Genomic DNA, 18,787 nt, shown 5'->3' on the forward strand with positions numbered 1-18,787 from the left:
ACAACCATGTTATGGCATGCTGTCAAGTGCTATATTACCTTAGCAGGCTAACATAAAGGTGACAACATGTTACATTTCAGCATGTCATGACACTGCCTAAAGATGGCCTGCTGTGATGTACATACAAGCATGACTGTATTGCTAATGGCATTATCAATGACTGGTGATGAGCTGTGGAAAGTGTCCCCACCCCTATACTCCTATGCCACACAAACACAATGTCTGAGAGATGTGACTGTATTAAAACCTTGATTCCATGGTGTCTCACACACCAGTCAGTATATATGGCAATGAGCATTTTACGAACATGCACAGCTCACCTCCTGCTCCAGCCGCACCCACATCATGCACACCTGCATGTGTGGAGCTCCTTACAGGCACATTCCTAAACAACAGATACCTCAGAAAACCATATGCAAGCTCAGTATACATAATCATACCTGTGAAGACCACAGTACACATAATAGCTCATGCAACACTGCATCGCTGGTCAAAGACCTGAGACAAACCAAGAAATCAAACCTATTATTCATAGGTAATTACACTGTGAGACACACTGATGTCCATGTCACCAGACTACATATGGGAAAGGTCACAGCTGTCTGTGGGTTGACACAATAAGCCGTATCACACATTCATGCAAGTTAATGAATATCAGGTAATGTAAAGATGACATCATAGTTCCTGAAGGTGTGTACAACTCAGGTCATAAGTCACCGGACAGCATGCAGACACATGACTGAGCTTAGAAACTTTGTGTGTTTCACAGGTAGGCTCATAGCTTTCAGATGCATTTGTCCCTCCCCTAGGATGATGGGTCACTACAGAAGGAAATAATGGACATCAATCATTGGCTTTGCATGTGGTGTCATTTTAAGGGGCTCCACTACATGTCCACCTGGGATGACTTGCGTAACAGACTTCAATGCTTTGCCAGAGATGGTCTTTATCTGTCATCCCTGGGATGTTTAGTACTGGCCAAGACTGCTAACACCCCTACAGTGCATCATATAGGCACTGTCTGGAGGGAAAACTTTCCGATGAGAATGCCATCTTCATACAACATTTCAATTATGCTGCTACATGTTAGGAAAGGCAACACTAAACTCCACCTAGGTGGAAGGAGTCCCCACCTTGGACTATGCGGACATTTTAGCAGTCACAGACAGCTGGGTCAAAGCTGTGGACAGCACCACAGCCATACCACACTACATGTCCTTCCACATGTTCAGACCTTAAACTGACAGTAGGAAAGGTAATGCAGGTGGCGTATACATATTCATTAAGGATAGATAAACATACAGATTGGTGAAACAATGTGATTTCCTGGAGACACTGCAGATGCTATTCACTGCTGTAAGAGCATGTAATCAAACCATTGCCAGCTACAGGAGCAGCTTCTTGAATCCAGAAATCCCTTGTGCTTATTTGACACTACTTTTGTCTATCAGGCTACATCAGTAGACCATGGTTTGGGGTGACATTAATTACCCACCAACTGTGTTGGTTACTCGTGCTGAAGCTTACTTGCCCAAAGGTTAGTCAACATCCTTAACTACAATGCCCTGGGCCAGTGGCATGACATCCTCACAAGGAGAGCCAATGTATTGCATTAGATGTTTACCAATATGGGTGACCACTGCTGCTCCTCAACTGTGAGGTCCACCCTGGTGAGATCTGACCACAGGTCAATCTCATTAAAACTAAGTATCACACCTAAATCCTCCTTGTAGAAAATACAGTAATAAACTTCAACAAAGCAAAACCTTCTATGGGATGGTTTACATAGTTTGACTGCACCTCCTCCCTCAGATAGGATAGGTGGGTATGCAGAGCTCTACACCAATGCTTTATGCAAGTGCCAGTACAACTGCATAGACTCGGCTGAACCTCACAGGAGGAAAACAAACTCCTCATGGCACAGCAAACCTGCCTGGTGGACAACTGCCATTAGCAGGCTGGACAATAAGAGGTGGACATTGCTGTGTGACAGTTGCAGTAATGGGGTTCCACTAAAATGGAGGCATACCCTCCTCAGCTAAAACAAGCACATAGTGTTATTGTGACATCATGCAGAAACAGTGTGTGACAAAATTAGCTTTCCCCACAAAGGACAATCACAACGCACAGTGTAGTTACATGTGTAACCTCAGAGGAAAGGCCCAGATTGTCAGTGAACTCGTACTCAATGATACCACATATAACGAGACTGTAGTTATAGCTAAACTGTTGTCCCACAGGTTCTGAGTCAACTTCACTCCCCTGTCCCCACCACATGTGCCACACGACATCCCTGCAACCTCTCCCATACCTTCCACATTGACAGAGCAGGTCGTAAATGGCCTATCTATGGGGGAAACACAGCATCTATTGGACATGCTAGCATCCCAGGCTGTGTCCTGCATGGGATCCAACAAGGATTACTTACACCACTGGGAACTCCTTGCAATCATAGTGTAACCACTAGCAACATCCCAGCTGACTGGATAACGACAACTGTTATCCTCTTGCACAGAGGTGGTGCATCCACCATCCATTGGAACTATAGACCTATTTGCCTGAGTAGCCATATCTGTAAGCCAACAGGGCACATTTTCATGGAGCTGATCAGCAAGGATATATGTAATCTACAAACAGTTGACTCTACACAGTTTGTATTTCTAAAAGGAAGGTCATGGCTGTTAAACCTAGAGGACATGTCTAAGGCATTCACCAAGGACCTGGATGAGGGGACATCAGAGCATACAACCCACTGGACATAGCCAAGCTGTGTGACTCTATTCACTACTCAGATATCATTGACAAAATCACCCAAGTAGGCATCAATGGTAATAACATTATAGGGGTCACTAAGTGGCTCACTGATGGAACACATACTGAAAATAGGTGAATCCACCTCCAATAGCTGATTTGTAACCAGCAATCTTCAACAGGGCTCAGTCTTGGGTCCTGTACTGCTTGGAATCCATGTAACCACAGTACAAGCACAAACTGAATGTCTGTGGCTGACAAGGTTGGCTGATGCCTGCAATCTGTGAGTGGTCATAGAATCTACAAGATTTGTCAATATCCTACAAGAAGGTATTGATGAACAAATGCTTGTTGACATACTCATGCCCATAAACTCCATGCAAATATATATTTAGTATCATTTCCCTCTGTAACACCTATGTTCCTGGTAAGTAGCACATCAGTAGCAACAGCTGATGTACATACTCAGGGGTGATAGACCTGGGCACACAGGCCTGGCCACACAGGTTTACACCTAATTTACCTTAGATCACCATGTATCCCCAGTGGTAAGAAAAGAATCATATGCCATAACTGAGGGCACTGTCACCCAAACTTGATGTAGTCATAGCCTCCATGTACTCCTCCCTCAGCCTACCAGTATTTGAGTGCAGTGGCAATTTTGTCATGTACCTTTCCAAACACTACTGGCAATTGCACACAACACAGTGATCCCTCACAAGGGAACTTCATGTCTTCATTCAATGGGGATCATCTGAAATCATGGTCATTGAAGCATGTGGCACATGGACTACTTAGAGGTGATCTCGGCCTTGCATACAGGGCAATGTCTGACCCTGCTTGGTTGGAGATGCTGCATATCTGTAGGTGGCATGGTACATGGATTATTCACCATAAGGACATTAACCTGGTATGTGATATTACTAATACATGTTGGTGGGAGAGATCTGTCTAGCAGACTTTAACACACTTTTGAAACAGAATCCTACCTAATGGCAAACAGAGCATCTCATTGGCCCTCATTAGATGACATCTGTATGATTGTCTGAGTGACTTTCATTTCATCATAGGGCTTCTGCCTGCATCCCTTGTGGATGGGGCAATATGTGCTGATAGTGTAAATAAGGGCAAAAACTTGGCTAGGATTGTAAGGACTCTAGTGTGATTAGGCCACTAAAGTTCAATGATTCAATGATTCCATATGCTGATGTAAAATCCTCTAACATCTGCACACACAGAACTGGCTGCATCGATGATAGCACCACTTCCAATTAATGTTTATAGGACACTGCACAGCGAGCACACACTCTAAGTTAGCTGCAAGTAAATTTGAAGACCTACCTATCTCATGGTATACACTACACATCACTGTATGTAATGCACGAGCCACACCTCAAGTCTAATATTACAGTCTCATTAGGAAATCTTATGCTTGATGACATCAGCAGGCCTTGTTGTGGTCAGGCATTTGGAGGCCCACGTCACCTGCTACAACCGAAATACTGAAAAACACTACCTCTTTCTAAGTCAGTGAGGTACCATATTTATGTCATTGGAAGGTACACACACTGGTTGGCCAGGATTGAGATTTAAACCACTTCCTATGTAGTCTTACACACTATAGATCACAATACTTATCGCATGTGCCATGGCATAAGTCTGACTTTAGAATGGCAGTTGGTAGCCTTAAGGTATATGACATCAGCAGGCTTTGCAGAAGATAGCAGCTTGGAGGCTGGCATCAACTTTCAGGGCCAAAAAGTGCAGAACAATTGCAGTTTGGTAGTCAATGAGGGATTCTCAGTTGCTTTGTAGGAAAATGCACCCACTCACCCACCGAGTGGTCTGGAGTGAGATTAAATCCCCTACCTATCTAATCTTATGCAATATAGATCACAGTGCTTAACGCACCTGCCATGGCTGACATCTGTTTTATACATGACTGCAGGCAAACTACTTGTGAATTACATACACTAGGCTTGTGTTGAACAGCATTTGTGGCCTGCAGAGTGATATTGCTTCTTATTGTTTTCTGCATCTGGTAGCCTAGCAGTCAGATAACTGTTACTTCTCCCAGTTATGTGGCTATAGTTGCCATTTTGGTCATATGTGGCTGTTTGCATTTGGATGGGAAAGCTTGTTGGCAGGAACAAAGTGCCCTGTCAATGCATGCATAGACAACATTATACATTACACCACCTGTTCACCTTTTAGTGTATGCTTCATGACATCCAGCAGGCACAGGGGTCTGTAAGTAAGTGTATTATCTACTGTTGAGCCCTTACTTTGGATACTTTGAGCAACAGTATATATGTGCCATAGTGCAGCTTTACTCACTATTATCAAGGTATGTGGGACAATAGAGACAATATGTATTGTATCTGTAGACATCTCTCTATATAAAACAGGTCATTCTGAATGAGGAGCAACAGAATTGTGCTCTGTTTAACTAAGTGAATGAAGATGCCCAGTGGGATTTTTACTACTTATAAACTGACTCCAACCCACATCTACCTGTACTCCAGTACGGATTTTGTGTATTACAGACAATGACATCTGTCCCTATTTATGCACTGATGTACTTCATACAAATTGTCTACAACAGTCTAAAGTTGTCTTATGTAATTAATATGTGACAGAGGTTAATAATACTATACCACACACACAGTCTGTAAAACACAATGTAATAATACCTCACATCCAAACAAAGTGGATACTTCGAGATTAAAACAATCAATTCCATCACACATCTTAATTGCCCTTGTCCACCATGCTACACAAGCTGCCTGACAGAGAAGGGCCATTCATCACACTATACCTGCATAAATATATATGTTGTTATTCCTGCATTAAGTAATACATAGTATGATCAATTTCTATGTTATTGCCCTGAGGCTGCCTGGACTGCTGATATACCACTGATGAATTACTGTTAAAGCAGTTATAAGGGAACACTACTGTGTTGGGGGTGGGGGAACAACACCACGTGTTCTGCTGGGATACACAATAGTCCAAATATTATGTAACCCCACTGTCCAACATCTCCCTTGACTGATGAACCAGTAACCTGTTACAGTAGGACTGCATGAATAATACATGAATGAGGCCTAGTGAATATTAAAGGAAACATAATAATGAAATGGGTATCTGTAGTCCCATGTGGATGTTATTTCTGTCCAAATAGCCCACTATATTTACTTGCATAAATGTAGCAGATCCATACATACAATGCCATATCATCATAATCCTTACAAGTACTGTGTAGCTTATAGATTTAGCTTGCAAATGCAACAGTTGACAGAACTGTACTTCAGGGCAGACTCTGTCTGATGCAAGTAGTACACAGCCAATACATGGATAGCTACATGTTGTGTGGGTTGCCTGGCATCACTTTGAATATATGTATGTGAGCAGGAGTAAGGTGTCAGTCAGTTCCTAGGTCCGTAGGTTGTCAGTGAAAGTGCTATGCATTGTCTCTTAGCCAAAGCCAGGTCATACTGAGCATGCCTACATCTGTTTACAGGGGCATGAGTAGGGGGTTCCTCCTCTGAGTCCTCCTGTGACTGTGACTTTGGTGACTTAAGCACTGGTTGGGGAATTGTGTAGTCTGTCCCCTTGCTGATCCTGCTGCAGCAGCTTGTGCAGTATCAGATTATGTAGCATAGCACATACTGTGAATATATGTGCACATGTGGTGGGAAAGTACTACAGGGCTCCACCAGATATATCTAGGCACCAGTACTGTGACTTCAGAAGCCCAAACACATGCTCTATGATGTTCCTAGATTGTGTGTGTGCTTCATTATGGTATTCTTTCTTGGGTGTGTGTGTGCATTTCAGATGTATGTCATCATTCATGGCTCGAGGGTGTAGTCAGCATCTCCCAGTAAATGGCAGTGTGGGATGTCCTCCCTAGCAAACATCTGGTACAGCTGTTAAGTGCACCAAATATGGCAGTCGTGATACCTGCTAGGGCTGCCAACACACACATTCAGGATAATCCCCTGAGCATTGCACATGACCTGGCAGTTGATGGACTGGTACCCCTTGTGGTTAATGTAGAGTCTATCCTCCTTCCCAGGTGGTGCCTTGATGTGTATATGAGTGCAATCTATGGCAACTAGTACTTTAGGGTAGTGTGCTACATGGTAGAACTGTTGCATATTGCTGGCCATCAACTCATGGGAGAGGGGAAAAGATATGTGCTCACTGGCATGTGGTAGCATAGCATCCAGAGAATGGTGGAGTATATTGGATGCAGATGACCGTGACATCATCATCATGTCCCCAGTTGGTCTTTGGGAAGTACCTGTAGCTAGTATCCTAAGGGCTACACATACATTTGTTTCCACTGGGATGGGTTCACCTTGGTTGGCTCTGGGTCTGAGTTGAGGGCGGCAGAGCTCAGTGAGTTCTTTTAGTATGTCCCTATCCACCCTGTAGCACTCAACAATCTCCAGCTTATGTAGCTCCTGGAAGGTTACCCTGGGCCTGAACACTCTTCTCCTACTCTGACTAGGCCTATTGTCAGCAGCAGCGTTGACTTTAACATCGAGCACATACAGATGCAGCAGATCTGCAGCAGTCTCTAGCATTATCTCAGATAATAGTCCCAAGTCTGTCCTCCAGTGGTCCACTGTATTGTGGAAAATTTGAAGGTAGGGTGTATGCATACCTTATACAGGTCTGCCATAGGTCCAGAATGTGTGATCGACTAACTATGATGCATTCCACCTGCCCATAATGTAATTAATATAATTTAATGGCCCTACTGTATTGCGCAAAGCAGCGCACATTACTGCGCCATGCAGCATAGCTTATACAATATAATAAATATTCATTCAAAATATCTGCTTTACAATCAGTACTGCCTACCTCATCACTGTCATGTGGGTACCATGCTTGCGTGAACCCATTAAGCTATGCACCATGCTGTGCAGCATAGCTTATACAACAGCCAGAATTAATAATTTAATACATCCAGTTTTTAATCACTTGTTGCCTTCATCATCACTGTCCCCTGGATGCTCTTCCTATGTGAACATGCTCAACGAGGCTGTGCAACACACAAACACGTGCACTGGAGCTTAAATGAGCCTGAAAGTAAAAGGACAACCCCCCCCCCCCCCGATGTCAGCCACATCCAGTGTGAATATCAGTCTAAACGTCTACACAAAGTGGACATGATTACTTTTTGCTGTTTAAGAAATTCACCTCCGTTGCATACATATCAGTGCACACAGCCTGGAAACTGCACACTTCACATCTGTATGACCTTCACAACAGCAGCAATGCACCACTGTATGCATCCGAAGCAGGGTCCTATAATACATTTCTGTCAAATATTATATAATCTTGTTTTTTTCTTTTTCTTTTTTTTTTCTATTAAGCATGTTTGCACACTGCTGTGTTTAGTGCAAATATGCTGAGATTATTAAAAAAGAAAATTATTAATATAACTTATTCACTTCCTCTTTTTGACATCCACAATAATAGTTTTGCTCATATGTGTATGTGGCATAACATTTTCAGGGGATTTATGTCCATATTTCTAGAGTTTTACATCCCTTTTGTCTGTGTAGACTTCTGTATGCAGAATTTTTCAGAGTACACTACAGACACTGACATGGAGTCTGCATAGATTCCTTTCTGCTTATTGGATGTCACAACCTGCCTCATTTGCATGAGCTTCACTTGCTTATGAGGTGATTTGCATGCTGTGGAATTTTCCCTTTTTGGACGTGTATACGCACCGCTAAGCAGTGCTTACTGGATCTAAAAATTTTCACATCTGTGTAAGTACTGCAGCGCGATGCCTACACAAAATAAAATCATGTAGGTTTTATTGAATTCCCCCCATTATCTGTGGTGAGCTTCCATCACTGCTAAATTCCTTACTTATGAATTTCAGCATTTAACTAAGTGCTTTGTATACTCCAGGCTGGGATGATTGACCAAACATCAAAGATTAGCCGTATCCAAATTAAACACATTTTATATTAATTTTGTGTGCCATATATAAATTATGGCAGACAAAATTAATATAAAATGTATAGAATTTGGATACACTAATCTCTGATATTTGGTTATATAAACCATCAAATACAGAAAATATATAGATAGTGTGGAAGACAGTAGCAGCCTTATGTGAAAAATTTGCATTTTTACACTTCCATTGTTAAAAATTGTAAAATACCTGAGATGAGTCTCAAGGATTCTTTACTAATGATTACAAAATGATAGAAGTGGAAGCAAAGGTTAGGTAAAAAATATTGTATGTGCTTCATTAATGACACCTGACACACTGTGTCACATGGATTTATGATTATTTCTTTGTATTGATAAAAATGAACTTTAACAACCCTACCATAAACTTTATGTTTAGGCTATCCACAATGTTAAAAATGCAGTATAAAATTTTATAGTTATGTGCACCGTATAATGTCAATATTCATTCATGTCCCTGTACTTATTATTCTAGGGATGGAATATGCAGTTTTGTTTTCAATATAATTTCACAAACATCAGAATTATTCATTCTAATTTATAAGCAATGGAAAAACCTTTACCAGGTATTATTAAATCACGAAGTTCCTTTCCTTCACACACAGATTGAATGTTATTGATGAGTATTGCAAACTTTCCCTTGTTTTCTTGCAGTTCTTTATTGAGGTTTCCAGAACTAATGTTAAGGTCCATACATTTCTTATCTTTTTCCGCGAGATTCTGAATTGAGTGATGCAGGTTATTTGATAACAGAGTATCTGGAAAGAAAATAAAACATGTACAGATTATGAAATGCAGGCAGGGATAAATGACAAAAGCAAAAAGTGCGAAAAATTTTAAATCATTTGCATTTAATACACACTGCAGTTTACACTGAATCAGATTCATCTTTCCATTGTAAAGTTTCGACAATAATGGTTTACTAGTAAAATTTCGAAAAGAGATGATTCGCAGATAGAAATTTGAAACATGGACATTCGCATTTCCATCTTGCTGAACATCCCCATTTTCAAAAGTTTATATCAGTGAATGCAACTTGAAGTACTGTACAGAGATTACAGTACAGTGTGGTTATAGGAAATTCATCCCTTTCCTCACTGTAGTGAGATCTTGGAGTTGGAATATATAGTTAGCAGAGAGCTCCTATATGCACATCACGTAATCTGTTTAGCAGCAGTGTCAAATGTGCTGAATTCGTTCAGCTGATTTGACATTGTGCCATGTTCAGCATTTTGACTTTCACTTTTTTTCTCAAGGTGTCGAATGGAAATCATTTTTCCTTTCGACATTTTAATAGTAAACCTGCTATAATACATATCCGTCTAAAGACAATTATAAACAATGGTACCAGCTGAAAATATATGGAGTATATCATTCTGCCCTACAATAAAGCATTTTGGGGTGAAAATAGTTTTCAATCCAATGGCCAGTCTTTTGTTAATGTAATGATATAAGTCCGGGATTCCTGCATATTTAGTTTACCTAAGGAATGAGACTGAAATTGATCAGTTGTACTCAATACTGCACTCCAGTTAACTAATATAAGCAAACAAATAAATAAATAAATGGTTTGCTTAAAACATAAAACACTGCATTTATTACAAGAAGAAGTTGTCAAACATTTCATTAAATAAATGAGAAACAGAAAAATTACATATTTAACAACAAAAATAAATCAGTGTAAACCCTTGTTTTTTTTTTTTTTTTTGCTTTTGTTTAATCATCTTTATTGAATTAACACTTGTGACATAGGCAAATGAACATTTATATAAAAGTAATCAAACTGTATTAACAAGTTCACATTTGCACACATTATACTTCACATATATTGTTATATATCATATAACCTAAGTAACATTCCGTAAATTATTCAATTCCTGCCCTTTTTTTTTAAATAAACAAGAAACATCTTTAAATTATCACTTAGGGCATAGGTAATTATGCATTTATATAATGAAAGCAAGCCATGCCAATACAGCATTTTACTATACAAACCATACTGATGCACTCCCAGATGCAAAAGTTATGCACCACTTACAATCTACCCAGTCTTTTCCAGTCAAACACTACATAGCTCATTTAAGTCCCGGCTCTTTTAAACCTTATTCCTCCCCTGTATGTATTGTTCCCAAAATTCCCATTTTTTCTATGTAATTTGCTCCTACCCTTTCTAAAGATCCTACTTCCAGTTGTTTTAGCTTGGTTACTATATGCACTACTTCTACTACAGCTGGTTATTGCAGATATAACAGAAGGATGATACATTAATTATTGATAGCATTTATTTTAAAATAAGCAACTTGACACAGAAGGATGGAGTCCTGACAATGTGCCTAACAACCAATGTTTGTTTGGAGGCAAAGGTAATGGAATGGAACAGGGCTAATTGGTTTAAGCAGCTGAAACTAGCTGGCCTATTATGATGGGAAGGAAGGTACTTGGCCCACTGCATTGATGACACCTACTGGAAGGGAGATGATCACCCACAGAATGGACCAGGCAAGCTTGTGCTGCTTCTAGCAACCCACTCACAACACTGAGCAGACAGAGGTACATTGGAGTATACAGGTCTCTCCCCTAACCAGCCAGCTATCATTAGATAATTAACTGCTGTGTGAAAAAAGGGGAAACTTCTCTGTAGGTTCCGCAGGTTGATCCACGTCATAACAGCTCAATTGTCGCTACAGGGGAAGAAAGTGAACAACTTGTTGAAGGCTGATGTTGAGGTTGAAAATATTTTGTTTCATAGTTTTCTTCAGCAATGGAAAGTCATAGGATATGTTTTATTACATTTAATTTTAATGTATCCAAACACAGTTCAACTGTTTTTCAGCACATGAAAAATAGAGCTTTAACACTAAAAGACTCAATACTAATAGATAGTATAGAGAAAACACTATTAACTATGGATACTGTTGTTGTTGTTGTTGGTCTTTCGGCTTTTCCTGGTTACGGGTCGCCACAGCGGAACTCCGGTCTGCTAATGATTGGCAGTAGATTTTCATGAACGCCGAGGTGCCAGCTCGACATTCAACCTTCAAAGAAGGCACGCCCATTTACACATGTCTTTCGAACGCCCACCTAACCACGGGGAGGACATGCAGGCTCCACACAGAAGGCACTCCCCACACTCTAGCCAAGAATCGAGTGGGAGAACCCCTTGCTGTGAGGCAACAACGCTACCGCTGCACCACCGTGGATAGTAACTACTATAGGGGTCTAAATACAAGTCATCATCGTAATTATTGAAAAAAAAAAGCTGCTTTTCTGCATGGGAACAGAGTGTCATTTCAACTGTCACCATCTCTACTGATTCTATGCCACTCTCCTATTTTCTTCAACAGTCATTTCAGGCTGCCACAGGTCTTCCCCCACACAACCCACCAATCTTTTTGCCACTTACCATTATTTTTTTCTTGCCTTTTTCCTGTCTTCTTCAACCAATTATCTTTTGCTTTAATGCACATGTGCCTGCATCACCGTAATTGGATCTTTTTTGCTTTGTCTGCAATTGGATCTACGTCTTCTTCTTCTCTGATATCCTCATTTCTTCATCTCTGGCATTTTATCTCCATCACCTCCAGCTTTCTGACTTCCTCTGCCTTTTCTACCCAGTTTCTGTACTATAAAATAGTCCTGGTCACATTATTGTTTTGTACCTTATGTTTCATATTCTTTGGCATTCTTCTGTCACAGACTACACACACACTCTGAGCATACTTTTAGCTCATTACACACTTGTTTACTACCACTTGCTTGAAAAGGCAGGTGCCCTAACTCCCCCTTGCTTCATCTTACTTAACCATTAAGTTCCTCCAAAACCCAACTATCTTAAAGCATATAGCCCTACTTGAGTCCTTATCTAACCCTAAAACTGCCACCAAGTACTTAACTGGATTCCTTGCTCCATAACCTTAAAACTTCACCCCTCCTCCTTAAACTCCTTAACCCTAAAGATTATTCCCACTCTCTAGACTTAAAACTTCCTTCATGCTCCCTAACTTTAAAATTCCCCCCTTTTTAAAAGCATTTATATCATATTATCACACGATGAAAAGAGTGAATGCTCTTTCATCGAACCGATAATATTGAAATGACAAAAAAGTGAACACACGGAACCTCACCTTTGGTTAATCTTGGCTAAAAGTAAATACAATGAATTGAGAAAGTGAAAGTGAAAGTACTTTTTTATTTAGTGACTTTATATGTCTAGCACAAAATGTGTGTAATAAAGAATTGCATGCTATTTATTATAGAACATCAGATATAACACAGAAATGTATATCTTGGCAAAAACTCCAAGACTCATTAGAAAAATATTAATGGTTTTGTATATTTCATAAAAAAACTGTTATGGATGATTGCATATAGTTTTGTTCATTTTCTTGTTATGTATTGTTAATTTTTATTTCAAATTTTTATGGTTGTAAAATCAAATATAATAGTTTTTATATATAAAAAAGCTACTAACTATCATATACAGAGTAATCTAATGGCCAAGAGAAGGGACAGTGGCCAACTTAGTGGTATTTGCAAGGACTGCTCCTTTCTGGGGAATATCAGATCCATTTTCCAGCACAAGGCAGGAACTTATTCGACTGGTTAAAGTTAATACATAGCAATGCTCTTCATCTTAAACTTAACTTGCATTGTACAATGGCAAAGTTCTCAGTGAAAACTTTCAGGATTTAGGCCTTGTGGCAGAGCTCCTGCCGTATCAGAGTCAGGATTGGATGTGTTGACCATAGGCTCTGGACTGTGAAGGAAGATGGTGACTGAGTGAAAGTGCAGTTCATGTTTAAAAATGAGACATTTGAGAAATGTGTAACTTTTCCGAAGAAGTCCTGTTACTTATAAAGGATGAAATCTCTTAACAATTAGCTAATGTGTGTTTTTCATTAAATTAAGTGGGGGGTAGACCAGTTTTGGCCCTGTGGTTATTTTATAAGACAGTGTCATATTACAGTTTCCTGGAATGTTTTTTATTTGCTTACTAGTGTTTGGAAGTAAAACGCAGTATAAGTGTAGTTCTTGGTTTGATCATATCTCACCTACTCATTCTACTGGGCACTGAAAGGTCAAACTGGGAAGGCATTCTCCTTAGATTCTTAAAGCCTGTGTCAGACTCTGTTTTATATCACCCCACTGACTAAGTGCACACTGCAATAATTCAGAGTGTAACTCAATTCATTCCATCTTACTTTTGAAATCTGTAACATCTGGGAGTAGAATATAGCAATAACCCACGCATAGGTGTGGGTAATGCTGGATTTACCCATGGTTGGCGTGGTTTGGTCACAAGGGCGAAGCCCCAGTGGCCAAACAAAGCCAACCGTGGGTAAATCCAGCATTACCCACATCCAGAAGTGGGTTATTGCTATTATACAATGACATTATTTAAGAAAAAAAATAATTACTTTTCTTAAATAATGGCATTGTATAATGCCTCCTTACTGCCCTTCCGCAGCTGTCTGGTATTCTGCGGCAGTTCTGATGTACTGCGCATGCGTATGCCTACGCAGTACATCAGAGCTGCAGGCAAAAGCAATGGAGAAAGCAAGATCTCCATTGCTTTTTACTGTCTCGCTATGTTAAACCCATTTAACATAGCGAGACAGTTTTGAAAAAAGCAACGGAGAAAGCAAGATCTCCGTTGCTTTTTACAAACTGTTTCGCTATGTTAAATGGGTTTAACATAGCGAGACAGCTTTAAAATAAGCAACGGAGATCTCCGTTGCTTATTTTAAAGCTGTCTCGCTATGTTAAACCCATTTAACATAGTGAGACAGGTTTAAAAAAGAAAGCAATGGAGAAAGCAAGATATCTGTTGCTTTTTACACACTGTCTCGCTTTGTTAAAGGAGTTTAACATAGTGAGACAGCTTTAAAAAAGCAACGGTGATCTCCATTGCTTTTTTCAAACCTGCCTCACTATGTTAAACTCCTTTAACATAGGGACACAGTGTTTTAAAAAAGACTTATACTAATAGAAAAAGTCCGGGCGACCGGACCTTTTTCCATTAGTATAAGTCAATTTACAACGTGCACGTTGACCAATCAGCGTGCACGTTTTGGAATATTAATGGGAGGTCATGGTATAATTAAGCAATAACCCATGCCTGGGTGTGGATAATGCTGGATTTACCCACAGTTGGTGTGGTTTGGTCATGAGGGTGAAGCCCGAGTGACCAAACAAAGACAACCGTGGGTAAATCCAGCATTACCCACACCTAGAAGTGGGCTATTGCTATTATACAATGACATTATTTAAGAAATAAAATACTTACTTTTATTAAACAATGTCCTTGTATAATGGCACCATGCTGTCCTTCTGCCGCTGAACAGCTCTGCTTTGCCATTGCTGATGTACTGCTCATGCGTTTGGAACTTGTGTTCCCACACATACCCAGTACATCAGTGCTTGGGAAAGTAAGCAACGGAGAAAAGAAGATCTCCATTGTTACGCTATTTTTTTTTTAAACCCTTAAAAATTAAAGAATATATCAACGGAAAAAAGTCCGGGTGTTGTATATTGTCAACGGGCACGCTGGTTGGGCTGGCCAATCAGTGTGCTTGTTTTACGATGTTACCGGCCAGTCATTGTATAATACCAATTATTGCATGGCTTGAGAATTACTTTTCAGAAATCAGCTTGGGATTGGTTCTTCTGTTTTGCTTCTGATAAGAGAAAGAGCAGAGGGACATTGTATTATTTCTAAAGACTGCTGCTCCATTTTCAGATTATTATGTTCCTGCATTTTAGCAATATGAAGTTTGTTTGCTTTTCCTTGGTCTAATTACTATTGGTGTGCTCTGAAATCACTTTTTAAGTGATTGCTGCTGTTTCCTTTTTTGATTTATTCTATTCTGTCTTAAAATCTCCTTCAGCAAAGGATATCTATCTAGTTGTTTCAGTTGTTTGTTGTAGTACTGATTTCTGGGATTCTTTTTATTGTATTTTAGATTCGGAAGACTTGGATTATTCATCTAATGGTATGAGATATTTGCCTGACCTATCTGAGATGGAAAACACATAAAAAGGCTGAAAACATAGTCATTTTATTGGCCAGAGGGCTCAGTAGTCAATTTTTTTTCAGGGCTGGTACAACTTCGGTGTGTTTGCACAACTCTGTGCCAATTTCTACAGAGCTCATCAAATCCTGATGTCCTAGTTTGCATTACAAAGTATTTTACTTGCATCCAGTGCATTCCAGGCAAAACTAAGTACTTTGGACTGATAAACTGCACTTGTATAACTAATTTTGAGTACTCAAAGCTGTTTTTTTACTTTATCATTGCATTTCACTGACACTTTTTGTAAGAAAGTGTTTTTCCTATCCCCATTGCTGTTGCTACACTGTTTGCCTTGAATTCTTCTTTTTTTAAGGATTTCTAGAGAATTGCTTGAGTTGTTTCTAGTGGCATAGGATTTTTTTACCATGTTTTTACATTAATAGGACTAGGATCTTGGGGCAGCAGGTATTTGTCTGGTCTGTCTGAGTTGGGAAACACACAAAACAACTCAAAGTGTAGTCATTTTATTAGTCAGAGGGCTCAGTAGTCAGTTTTCTATTTTGGTCAGTGCTGATGTAACATTGATGCATTTGTGCAGAGCTGCTCACTGCACAACAATGGTTAGCAGAGCCCAGTGTAGAGACAAAAACCTAGAACGCAATTTTTCCTTATAGAATTGTCAGAAAACCTGTATTCTAAAAAGCAATAAGTATTAAGCTACAACCTTGAGTACTAACAAGCTTAGAGCAGATAGTTCATACATCAAGTGGCAATACCATTAAATTTGGTAGAATTTTGCATTTTCTAGCCTCCTCTAAGTCCCAGTGCACTACACCCTTGTAACTAACCAATTTAAGGTCTAGATAACATGGATATGCAATTTCCTAACTCTCTGTAACCAGCTTGGTGGATATTGTTATCTTGAGACAATGTAGTAGGTGTCTTATGTGTACTGACAACCGCTTAATCCTTAACATTAACAGATGCTGTATGCAAGAGATGTACATGCACAATGCCACTGGAGGCCAAACTCCTGCATCAAAGCACACATCAGGTTGTCAAAAGCAAGCACACAACACCTAACATACAGAAGAAACAATACCCACAGAGAATGTTTCTTGTTTTAAAAACTTCAGGAACTGAATAATTTATGTAATATTGCTTAGGTTATATGATGTATAACAATATATGTGAAGTATAATGTTTGTTATGTTAATATAGTTTGATTACTTTTATATGAATGTAAACTTGCCTATGTTACAAATGATAATTCAATAAAGGTCTTTGAACAAAAAAAAAAAAAAAAGAAAACACCTACATAGAACAAGAATTTGAGGCACTTAAATGCAGTCTTCCTAAACAACAAAGAGACTGCCCATTGGCAAAGTGTATCCTCACCAAACCCAAAAGCACTTAACAAGAGCAACACCTAAAACTGCATATACAACCACACCCACTTGAGCCCAAAGTACAAAGCCCATAATGCAAGCAAACATACTTCCCAGGACTCTAGTCATACAAGACTCCATTTTAAGACATACTGATGCTCATCTAACCAGGATGAACAAGAAGAAGATAACAGTCATTCACTTACCTAGAGGCAGGATCTGCTACATTATGCATGTACTTAAGTCATTATCTTACAGGTCATAGTACATGTAGGTGTAAATGACCTAAGATGTAACTACCTAGACCATATGAAGAGAAACATTATGGAGCTCTTAAACTATGTGTCTCAGGTTGGTATGACCCTAGCACTGAGCAGCATATTGCCTTCACTAAAGATGTTTTTCCACTTACAGATCACCATAGATAAAGTCATGTACCTCAACCTAGCTAGTGATACGTCACTCTTCATGTCCCAAGAAACTCACAGTGCATACTTATATTTACTGAAGACACTTACTGCTAAGCCAAATATCCTGCTCACTGGGACTTTAATTAACCTCTAGAAACTGGGGATCCAACATGGCCTCAAATCTGGAGACACATAGAGATTCCTGGACTTCATAAATGCAAGCACCCTTATCCAGTTACTGCATATGCCCACTGGAGGCTCCAACATACTAGAACTCACACACATGGAAGAATGTTGCTCGCCTCCAATGTCGCATCCTCCCTAGTAAGGTCCAAACATAATGGTATCTACTTTGAAATTAAAAGCAACTAAGTAACTTCACTCAATCCAGTAACAGTTTGGAACTATTCAAAACAAAACTACCATTTACTAATGATAGTTTGTCAACAGTTAGTGTCACTAAACAGCAGCCATGCAGAATTCTTCACAGAAACCCTGAGCAACCATGTCTTTGTCTTAACAGAGACTGCTGTACCTGCCAGAAGTAAGTCTAAAACTAACGCCAAAAATAAACACCCCTGGTGGCATCTGAAACTAAATAAGATATGCAAGAAAAGGAAAGAAAAAACAAAAACATGGCTAAAATAAATAACTGTAACTTTCATAATGATAAGTACTCTCTCATCCAAATGAAACAGGCAGCTAGAGGATAGTCAAGTCCAATAAAGTTAATTTTAAGGTTAAGATAGCTTCCCTAGCAAAATACGACAATAAGGCCTAATTAGCTATGTCAGAAACCTCAAAGCAAGCAAACAGCAGTGTGCTGATCTGGTGGTTAATAGTGCCACATCCACTGACCTGGGCAATATAGCAAATCTGTTGGCTGAAAAATTCAATTCCAGCTTTACCCCTCACTCATCCCAGCTACCTATGAAGAAATAACCTCAAACCTAAACCCTCTGACTCTAAATAAAGAACATGTTCTGTTTCCACATGCTAAGGCTAGGAACACAGTCCAATAGGGACTGATATGATCAAGGGATGCCTCCTGAATAGTCTAAAATAAGACTTATCATAGTGACCAGAGTTAATATTTATCTATAGTCACAAAACAGGCATTCTGTCATGAGAATGGAGGACTGCAAAAGTCATTCCACTTTATAAGGACAGACCATCAATGGATCTCAGTCTGATGAGTCTTACAGGCAAATGGAAAGAT

General features: G+C 39.6%; 1 protein-coding gene across 1 annotated transcript in view; it reads right to left on the minus strand.

Annotated features, from left to right (window-relative positions):
• Positions 1 to 18,787, minus strand: part of LOC122808694 (low affinity immunoglobulin epsilon Fc receptor-like) — a 565,014-nt gene that overhangs the window by 476,181 nt on the left and 70,046 nt on the right. Inside the window, exon 2 of the mRNA XM_044079682.1 lies at positions 9,321 to 9,515. Coding sequence (XP_043935617.1) covers positions 9,321 to 9,450 — 130 coding nt within the window. The 5' untranslated portion in view covers positions 9,451 to 9,515. The remainder of the gene's footprint in view (positions 1 to 9,320; positions 9,516 to 18,787) is intronic.

The sequence above is a fragment of the Protopterus annectens genome, chromosome 8.part0, assembly GCF_019279795.1.
Source record: "Protopterus annectens isolate FY-2018-M chromosome 8.part0, PAN1.0, whole genome shotgun sequence".
NCBI classification, from domain to species: domain Eukaryota; kingdom Metazoa; phylum Chordata; order Ceratodontiformes; family Protopteridae; genus Protopterus; species Protopterus annectens.